This window comes from Lycorma delicatula, chromosome 1 (assembly GCF_047948215.1).
Source record: "Lycorma delicatula isolate Av1 chromosome 1, ASM4794821v1, whole genome shotgun sequence".
NCBI lineage: Eukaryota > Metazoa > Arthropoda > Insecta > Hemiptera > Fulgoridae > Lycorma > Lycorma delicatula.
The window spans coordinates 235,494,678-235,505,433 of NC_134455.1; the positions used below are offsets into that span (position 1 = coordinate 235,494,678).

General features: G+C 35.3%; 1 protein-coding gene across 1 annotated transcript in view; it reads left to right on the forward strand.

The window, feature by feature from the left end:
• TpnC25D (Troponin C at 25D) overlaps positions 1 to 7,830 on the forward strand; it is a 60,467-nt gene extending 52,637 nt beyond the window's left edge. The window contains exon 6 of the mRNA XM_075374374.1: positions 7,234 to 7,830. Within this exon, the coding sequence (XP_075230489.1) occupies positions 7,234 to 7,262 (29 nt within the window). The 3' untranslated portion in view covers positions 7,263 to 7,830. The remainder of the gene's footprint in view (positions 1 to 7,233) is intronic.
• The last annotated feature ends 2,926 nt before the right edge of the window (positions 7,831 to 10,756 follow it).

A 10,756-nucleotide genomic window follows, 5' to 3' on the forward strand; every position in this document is an offset into this window, starting at 1 on the left:
GTAAAGGCACATTTAAATCTTGCTGATCTATTCAGCTCTGGAAGCAGCCATTACTTATGGTACTACTAAATTGCAGAAGAGAGAACCAAATATTGAACGCTATGCCTCTCCCTTATGAGTAACGCACAGTTTGGTGAACGGTTTTAAAACCAACTTTTTTGATTGATAGATAATCTTTGGCTTAGACAGCTTCAGTTATCCTGCTAGGTAATAAAGAAAGATTAGAGATAATTGAATTTTAAAATAAGGAAAGAACTACTGATTATCTTATCAATAAAATGTGAAAAAATATATATTTATTCGATGTTTTCTTTGTCAGTCAGTATGGTCCTCATTGCTAAACCCCTTCATGAAGGTGTTAATTTTGAGTTTGAATGACGCCCATGTCAAACTTTTTCTTGAGCCTTCCCTAAATCAGTCACTAGAACAACTAACAAAAGACCAACAATAGTTATCGACTGATAACTGCTGAGAAAGCAGCCCTACTTATGACATATCTTTAACAGTCACCTAAGAAATTCATTTGTAAACGATCACACTAACTACACCTGGTAAACTGGACATTATCTACTGCTGTATATATTGGAAACCACTGGTTTCAGAGATGGACCGAGTGATTTCCAATTGAAAAACTGAAAACCACTTTCATTTCAATTCAAATTAGAAACATTTTAGTTCAAAAATCGTTCATATCAAAAAATTATATGATCAATTTTTTTTATAATCGATTTACAACAATAGCTTGAAGCTTTGTTTTTTTTTTTTTTCTACTCTCTCCGACCGGATATCCAATTAAGTATACTCAGTCGGGGAGAGTGTCCTTTTACTCTTAAAGGAGGCGTCCCCCACCCACCGGCTATACGTCCGGCACGGCAGGTTGGCCTCCCCGGTCTCGGATCTTTTGTATTACATTTCCTGCCTCTAATCCCCCGCTTTAGAGCCAAGGTCCGGCTATGCTGTCCCCCAGCGCCTCAGCAGGGAACCGGGACTCGGTCTTTACGCCTTTAGCCTCTAATCGACAGCGCCGACCCCACAAAGAGCCTAGACTCCCGCAGGGACGACCCCGCCGACCGGGACTTGGTCTTTTATTTTAACCCAAACTCAAACTCCCCTGGAGTTCACCCCCTTCTTAGGTAACCGCACACCAAGGCGTACAGGCCCTCCATGGAGTTACTGTCCGCCCTACCCTACTGTTTATACTCCCATTCTTCTGTCTTCATCCTCTTTGGCCCGTAGGACCTCCCCGGCGAACCTGCGGAACCATTCCCTGTTCTCATTGTTGTACCCCAACCAGTTTATGAGATTTTCTGGTGTAAGACGATTAATTACTATTTGACCTCTGTTAACGGCCCATCTTGGACATATGAACAACGTATGTTCGGCATCGTCGTTCTCTGGACAATAGATGCACTGCGGGGTGGCTCTCTTCCCGATCCTATACAGATACTGACCGAAAGAGCCGTGCCCCGACAGTAACTGTGTCATGTAAAAATTGACTTCTCCGAGTCTATTGTTATTCCAGGTTTTAATATTAGAGATTAGGCGTCTGGTCCATTCTCCCACTCTGGACCCTGCCCACTCTTCTTGCCATTCTTGTTCTATAATCCCTTCCATCTCTTGTTTCGACATACCGCTGTGTCTGAGGGTTCTGGCTTTTATCTGAAGGTCTATGGGTAGGACCCCGGTCAGTACGCACAGCGAGTAATACGATACCGTACAGTAACTAGCAGCTACACGCAGCAATGCCAGTCTATGGACACTTCTCAACTTCTTTCTATTTCGCTGTATGTTCATTGCCGCCCCCCATATGGGAGCCGCATACAGTACCGCCGAAGTGATAGCCGCGGTTATCAATCTTCGAATAACCATTTTAGGTGTGCCGTTGTTTTGAAATAATCCTCTTAATCCCTTTACAGCAGGAGTAACTCTCCCACAAATCATATCAATATGCTTGCTGAACCTTAAACTTTTGTCCAGAAGTACCCCCAAGTATTTTGTTTCTTTTACTTCATCAATTCTCTGTCCTCTGATATTTAGATTCACACTTCTTAATGGTCTTCTACCCGAGAGGACCAGGCAACAGGATTTATTAGGAGCTATATCTAATTTGTTATCCTCCATCCATTCATCTATTGTTCTAAGCGCTTGGTTTGCCTTGTTCTCCAGTTCATTAATATCTCTGTCTTCTACTAATATTGCGATATCATCCGCGTATCCTACTATCGATACCCCTTCGGGGTAGTTCAGCCTGAAGATTTTATCATAGAAAACATTCCATAAGGTTGGGCCAAGGACAGATCCCTGCGGCACCTCTCCGAATACCTGAAATATGGCTTTCCTTTCTAGGGTTTTGACCTCTATGAACCTATTTTGCAGATATTGATCTATCTGATTTACTAAGTATTTACTTATTTGCATGGCTTGAAGCGCCTCAATGATGGCTGTCCAGGGGACCATACCAAATGCGTTTCTAACATCAAGCATTATGATCATGGGGATTTTTCTAGTCCTCCATGTACCGCTTCTGCAATTTAATGCCCAGTTTTTTACCTTCTCGACTGCGGTCACCGTGGACCGTCCCTTTCTAAATCCGTATTGTTCCGGATGTAGACATTGTTTTTCCTCTATTTCCTCTCTAAGTCTATTTTCTAACAACCTTTCAACTACTTTTCCCATATTATTTATGAGCGTAATCGGTCTATATGCTGTGTTCTCTTGAATTTGTCCTGCCTTTGGGAGGAAGACTGTTCTTGCTTCCTTCCAGCATTCAGGGAAGCTTCTATTTTGTAGGCCGTAGCTGGCTACATCGACTATTTCCCAAGGTATGATCCTAGCTATTATCTTAATGATGGCCGCTGGGATGTCATCTGAGCCGGGGCTTTTCTTATTTTTTAATTTATTTATAGCTTCCATGACCTCTTTTTGTGTAAATCTTCCTCCCTGGCATTCTATCACCTCTCTATTATATTGCTCCTCCGTTCTGGGGAATAACTTTCTGATCTGCAACGCAGCTGTTTCTTCATTCAGTGTCGGAGCTTGTCTCCCAAGCCGCTTCGTTACTATTTTGAAAGCCTTTCCCCACGGATCAGCATTCAACTCCTCGCATAGTTCTAACCATTTCCTTCTTTTGGCCTGCTTTATGAGGAAGTTAAGCGTCTTTCTCGCTTGCCTATATTGCTCTGTCGCCATGTTACATCCTATTTCCGAACCAACTCTAGCTCGCAACCTCTGGGCCGTCCTCTTGTGTCTTTGCATAATTCTACGCTGTTCCTCTATCTCCCTGGACCACCAGTAGACCATATTATGTTTAATATTATTTCTCCTTGGTATGTTCGCCATCTCTTCTTTAACTATATTTTGGAATATTTCAGGTGTTATCTGAGTACTATTTCTAATTCTATTTGCCGCATTATTAGCCACTCTATATATCTGTTGATCAGACAGTCTGATATTGTTATTTATCTGTCTTATTTCTGGCCGTTGCTCTCTGAAGTTAACAAAGATGGCTCTGTGATCGCTTGCTGTTTCATCATTAAGAACCATGAAATCAGCTGCATCAGTGCGCATCCTTCCATCAATTATAACTAAATCCACGACCGATTGATGCCCTCTTGCTTGGTAGGTGGCTGTCCCGTCATTAATACATGTCATTCCTGTCGCTGCCAGCAATTCCTCCAGGAGTTTTCCTCTAGCGTTCGAGGAGACCGCTCCAGCTAGAACAGTCCTGCAGTTAAAGTCTCCAAGGACTACTATTCTCTTCCGAGCTCGTATAATGACTTGTTGGAGGTCAAGGAGTCTGTTCTTAAGAGATTCCCTGCTGCAGTTAGGGCTGATATATACACCTATTATAATCTTATCGCTTACCCCAACAGCAATGAGTCCGTTACCTCTACCATACAGATCATAATCCACATTTCCAACGATCTTTCTAATTGCCACATCACCATTCCCATCGGTCAGCCACTGTTCTCTGGCCGCCGAATACACATTAATCCCCTTCTTGTTGATACCGACCTCGACCTTGCCCTCCCTTGTTCGCCCAGGCTGGGGAGTAACATCCTCGGCAAGGTCTTACCCTTCCTCATCATGTATATTACTATTTTTCTCACTATGATGCCCGCTGGACCAGTGGGAACCACAAAGACAGCTGACTCCAGCTTACCTACAGCTCTTTGTAAGGCCTTTATAATATGAGAGGCATTATCTTATCTCCTTCTTTAGAGTCATAGATTACCGTGTACCTAGTTCCGGTATTTGTGATCTTTCCATCTTCGAGGATTGTGGAGTCTTGTAAGATCATTGCCCCAGGTGCCGTCCCAGCATACCGGCTGGATGGCTTTAATCCATTCAAATCGGTGAAAAAACAGCTGTCATCTCCTGGTCTTAGATCTTTCTCCTGGGTCAGCCTGTTCATTACCCAGGTTGACCATTGTGTGGGTAATCTGTCTATCAGTTGTTCATCTGTCAGCTCTACATCTAGAATATCTGACATCTCGTTCCTGCCATGACTTTCGGTTTGCGTACTTTGGTCAACTGTGTCTGGAGGCTCATCATTTATTCGTTGTAAATCTTTATAAATTTCTGTCAGCTCCCTCTCATGAGCCTTGATTGCCGTTACACAGGCCTTGCCAGTTAGTTGCCTAAGCTGTAATAGTGCATTACCCAGCCTGTACGTAACCTCCTTCAAATTAAGGGGGGCCTCCTCTTCTTCTGATGAGCCTGCTCTCGGCTGCTTGGCGGTTCTCCCCTCTACTGTCTTCCACTTTGCTTTTCCTTGATTTAATCCTGTAATGTCCATGTCTTCTGAGACTTCAGAAACACTCCCTCCTTCCGGCAGTTCCCCTCGAGGGCCCAGCCTCTGGAGAGGCCTTATCTTCTATTGGAAGCGAGCTTCGTCTTCTCATGACTCGGATTCGAAATCAGGGGTTGATTCCGAGTCCTATGATGCCCCACACGGGCGGGTGCCCCCCAAAAAATTTGGTGGGGGTGATTGGGGGGAAGTAAAATGTATGTGTCCAAATCCGGAGTCAAAAATTTTGGGGGGTAAAAATATGAGGGGGGTCAGAAGGTCAGAAATCTTTGGTTTCGGATAGATATTTGGGAATTTTGGTTCTATGGTAAAAAGTATAGGAGATATGGAGGATAGGAGTTTGCCCGTGTAAAGTATCGCAAACACTTAGAAAATTTCTACTAGTACACAGTAAAACTTCTGAAAATTTTACAAGTCCTTGTTTATTTGTATTTCAATGACGTCACGAACAAGCCAGAGCTTGTCGCTTGACTTGCAAAATTTGTCTCTATGTAAGTAAATGTATATACTTAAACACTTAAAAAAAAACCTTATTCAAAGTACTTTTTAACTCACTCTGTCCGTGTAGTTGTATTTACTTACAATCCCACACCCCTTCGGTTCTTAACCGTTGTCCAAAAGGGCTGTAGCACTTAAAGTTCTCTACACTATCCTCAAAATTTTGTATTTTCAAAAAAAACACCAAACCGAAACTCAAAAAACTTTGCACTTGTGTCCATTAACCATACCACTATAATTTCCGATGTCCGTATCCAGTGAAAAATCCAAAAAACCCAATCAAAAAGTAAAATATCGCGGAGCTAGGAAACACGTCTGCACTCGGTGCCGTCCACAACTCAAGCTTCAATAGCTTGAAGCTTGTGAACTCCAAACCTAACGTGGCTTCCAAAACTTCCAACCTAATTGGGAGGACAGGGTGACATACTACCGAGGTCAAAACTTTTACCTGCCGACCTCGGTATTTTCATTAAGAAATATAATAATCATTGAGAAATACTTGAGTATTTCATTAAAAAATATAAATGTTGTAAAATTTATGCAGTATTGGTGTTGAATTCTTTAATTCTCACTATTTTTGCGAAGCAATATTTAGTAGAGCCTGATGCAAGTTTTAGGAAACTTTTTTTTAGGACTTTATTGATTTTGGTCGTCATTTATTTCCATCATTATAATTCTATATATAAAAATTTATTATAAAACATTTTTTTACACAAAATATGTCATCCAAGGTTTGCAAAATCTTTTACAAAGACCCACTTTAAATACAAAGTTAAAGTATTTCGTATTTTTTAAATCAATTGAAACTGAAACTTGATATCTCCGGAGTATGGAGCAAAATATTATTTAAAATAATAATGATTTCATTTCTCCTAAAACTGAAATTTAACTTACTTAGTAGTCACGAATGATTAACAAAATGTTTTGAATTGGAAAATTAAACAGTTTTTATTTTTAAAAAAGTTAAATTTCTTTACTTACGTTGTTTTCACTCTTTTCATTAACTGCAAAGATAATTGAGCAAAAGCTCTGATTACAAAGCCAGGCAAATGAAACTAGAGTGTCATTTGAGTGTCATTTGAGTTTTATTTGCTTTACTCGCCCATCCTACTTTAAACAGATTCAGAAGGCCATGTTTTATCAGGTTGTTGTAGTAAAATATTATGAATTTAAAATTTTTCATATATTAATCAATCCATATTTAGATATAATATATTTCTACATGTTTCTCGTAAAACTTCTAAACGTATAAGTATGCACAAATGTACACAAACTAAATTTATTTGAATTTTATAGTAAAATAATTTAATCTCTTTAATATAAAAGTAATCTTAAATTTAGAAAAAGATAGCCGGTCTGTACATAAAAATGACAGTTTTTATAGAAATCTGTATCTCTTTATTTTTCGCGCATTAGAAACTTGTATTTAATATTTAAAAATATTAAATACAGATTAGGTTGTAGACAACCTACTGATTTAGCAGTAGGTTGTCTAACCTAAGAGTTTGATGATTAAGTATGGTGAACAATTAATAAAATTATTAAATCTGTGAAAACAACTAAACATTTGAAATCACGTCTAGGGTATATAATGTTATGAGACTCCTGAAACTATTTAAAATATTTCTTAATGTCTAAATTTGTACCCCCTCAAACGTTCCTGGGTGGGTACCTACACAAACAGATAGACACATACACAACCTTCCATTAGCTATTATTACGCAAGGGATGTATATTTATGCACCAGTGTTTAATCGAGAATAATGAAAAATCTTAAAATTTTTTTTTCTTTTAATCTCATGATCAATTTCCATCATATCCTGACAATTTTAAAATTCTGAATCTAATTCTCATCTTTTTCATGATTTACACAAAAGTAATGTTTAATTTTATAAAGTATAAACGTTTCTTGTTTTTTTTTACAGAATTCATGGAGATGATGACTGGAGAATAAATGAATGCTTATCTTTAGTGGAGGTTCCTCGCAGCATAAGTGTTTGAGACTACAAGCAGCTGTAAGAGTGTTCATATCCATCTTTGTGATACCCTAACCAAACAGTAATGATTATTTTGATCACGATAAGAAGAGATTCTTTACCGTGATTGAAAAAAACTTTTTTGAACAATGGAAAGAATACGCTTATACAATTCAGATAAAAAAGCTATTATAAACCTCTAAGTTGTTAATGAATTTATGATTTCTGAAAGCCAAATAAATTTAAAAAAGAGGTCACTAAAAATAGAAATGTAAAATATCTGCTTGTAGACGTAAAAAAAATTATTGTGCATCTTCTCAAATATGTGTTTAATAATTTATATTTTAGGCTATCATTTAGCTAGCATTTAGTAAAAGATTCCTTATAAGTGTTGATTTTACAACACTAAGTTTGTAATAAATTTATTCTACCAAAAAAATCTGTATTATTAATTTTAAATGAAAAATCAATTAATTTTCTTGCAGACAAATAAATTGAAAACATAATTCTGGCTATTATTTTAGAAAAATAAAGATGTGAACTGGGTTTATCATTTTATATTACCAAATAATACCTTGATTTTGGCTTGTGTGAAGAGCAATTTATTTCAAAGAACTGAATTAGCAACACCGTCTCAAAAAGTATTTTTCGTTAATTTTCAACTGATTTTTTTATAATGGAACACTAAATTGAAAATTCTGTTTAATGTTGGAGAATATATAATTGTTACGTGTCCATTTATTTACTCCCCTTACAATGAACTATTAAACCTACAATTAAAATAATAATCAAAGTAATTAGGATTATCTATTCCTTTTCTTCATTGTAATTCAAAATACTTCAGAACGTACTCGTATATTCAAATTCCAAATTAAACTATTCATGATTCTGGTTGTCTTATCTTTAATGTTGTGTCAATCCATATTGAATAAATAGACTACTGATTGAATTTTGATTTTCAGCCGGTTTTAAGTGATATAATTTCGATAAAAAAGGTAATTTTAATTATTCCCTTTTTTAATAGTTATTTCGATCTTAAATAATTTACATTTATCAAAACAAATATATTATGTTACAAAATATCAGAAATAAAATCTACTTTTTGTCAGATTCATTAATTAGTTTTCGAAAGACAAGTGCCGTAATATTATCTTAAACTTCATTAAGTACTAGATGTATTCATAAAACTATATTTTTTCAATAATCTCACTCAGATTTCTTCACCGAGTTTATTATCTTTTCTTTCCGTTGAAAATCTATGATTTAGTTTGTTCTCATATACCTTAATTTTACAAGTTTTTCTTCAGTGAATTGAATATTGTCAAAGAGCTCACTATCACATTCAGTAATAGTGTTTTTTTTTCTAGTAAACAATTTGTTCGCTCACTGGTCGCTGTTAAGTAATATCCTTCTGATATAGTTTTTTTTTTTTTAAGAATTAGGCGAAATTACTTGTGAAATTTTTGTGAATACTGATTAGGTTTCTCAATATAAAGCTGACAAAGTTGTTTCTCAGAGTAAAATTCATAGTTATGGTTTGTTCTTTGTAAAACTTTGTAAAACTCGATTGTTGAGCACCTTAAAATCTTTAATTTTTTTCTTTAACTAAAAGTTAAAAGAAATGTTAAGAGATTATTAGCTTTTCTAATCTCTTGGGTTTTCTTGGAAATCTTTATCAACCAACCCTTCCTACTTGAAATAGAATATTATTCAGATTAAAAAAAAAGAAATTAACAAATCAATACTATAATAGTACATTTGTATCATGCTCAATTGTAAGTTGTAACAGAGCCAGTGGTAAGTACTGACAATGCCCTTTAACTCCCAATAGAAGCTAAAAAAATTATTATTATTATTATTATTATTACGATTGTTTACATTGTATTATTATGTTTTATCTTTAATTGCGGAATACAATTAAAATTTACTGCTAAATCAATTTTTCTAACAAAGTAATTTGCATCTTATTGATTTAAATGAATTTCCATGTCGATAAAATAGTCTTATTCCATTCTGTACTAACGTTTTTTAGGAAGTGTTATTGTTGAATAATAAAAAGTTTGAAAACTTTAATTTTCCCCTTTAGCTAGCAAAATTACTTTTATGTTATGAGTACAGTTATTGTCCGACGTACATCGTATAATAATAATAATTTTCTCAACTCATTTGTTATTTTAAAACTGTATAATAAACCTTTATATGGAATGATTTACTTCTGTTTTCGTAAAAATTCGGGGATTGATGACCATGCAAAAGTTGCACTACAGTTTTATCCATCAGGAGATTATAAAGCATACTCGTGCTTTATTTTATCGACAAAATCCTAACATGTATTTCATTTTCCATTGACAAAAAAAGTCATAAAAAAATATTTTCCTCAAAACGTCCACGCTGTAACCGATATTTATTTTCTGCAAGGTTTTTTACCGACTTTTCAAAAGAAGTTCGGTATTACTTTCGGTCCCATTGTGTATGGGGGTGAAACTGAAATTTCTTTTTGAGATATGAGGAGTAGGAAAATACCATTCACTTAAAATGTATCTTTGTTATATGAATGTGTGTGCATATACATATGTATATATATATATATATATATATATATATATATATATATACTTATATTTTTATATATATAAACTACCATCCCTCCTCGGCTTTGCCTGCGCTATATGGTTATTACGATGAATGTTTTTTTTTTTATTTTATGATTTTTAGTCAAGTAACCGCAGGATAGTGTGGGCAGCGCGTTGCACATACATTAACAGTGGAAATTGCTATATTGGTTGAGTAGCCATCATACCCCTTAAAAAATCGAAATTAAAAAAAAAAAAAAAAAATTTAGATATTTATCTGAAGAGTTTTTAAAAGCCCAAATATAGTAAATATTTCGTTTATTATTGTCAGAGTATGTAAAGTTTTCAATCACTGTTCAACAGTTTTTTAACTTTCTTCATCCCTTTCAAGGTGAATTGAAAAAAACTAGATATTCATTTTTAGATATTTACATGAAGATTATATGCACTAAAAATCAAGTTGATATCATCATTTGTTACCGAGAAATTCGAAACGTAGTAAATTTTATCGTTTCTTCATTTTAACCCCTTAAATTCGGAATTTCAAAAAAATCCTTTTTTAGTGTACACTTACAAACCCACCGGGTTGGTCAAATGGTGAAATCGTCATCGCAACTCAGCTGATTTCAAAGTTGAGAGGTCTAAGGTTTAAATTCTAGTAAACGCGACTGCGTTTACTGCGTATAAAAGTGACTACTTTTATACGGATTTGAATGCTACATCGTAGATACCGGTGTAATATATTTCAATATTAAATAAAAGAAAATATTAAAATTTATTTTTTTATTTAATTTATATTTCTTGTATTTCTTGAGAAAAAAATTAAATAATATATAACGAACATTCGGTCTTCAATTTTCATCAATTTGTTTTTCATTAGTAACAATAGTAAATATTTT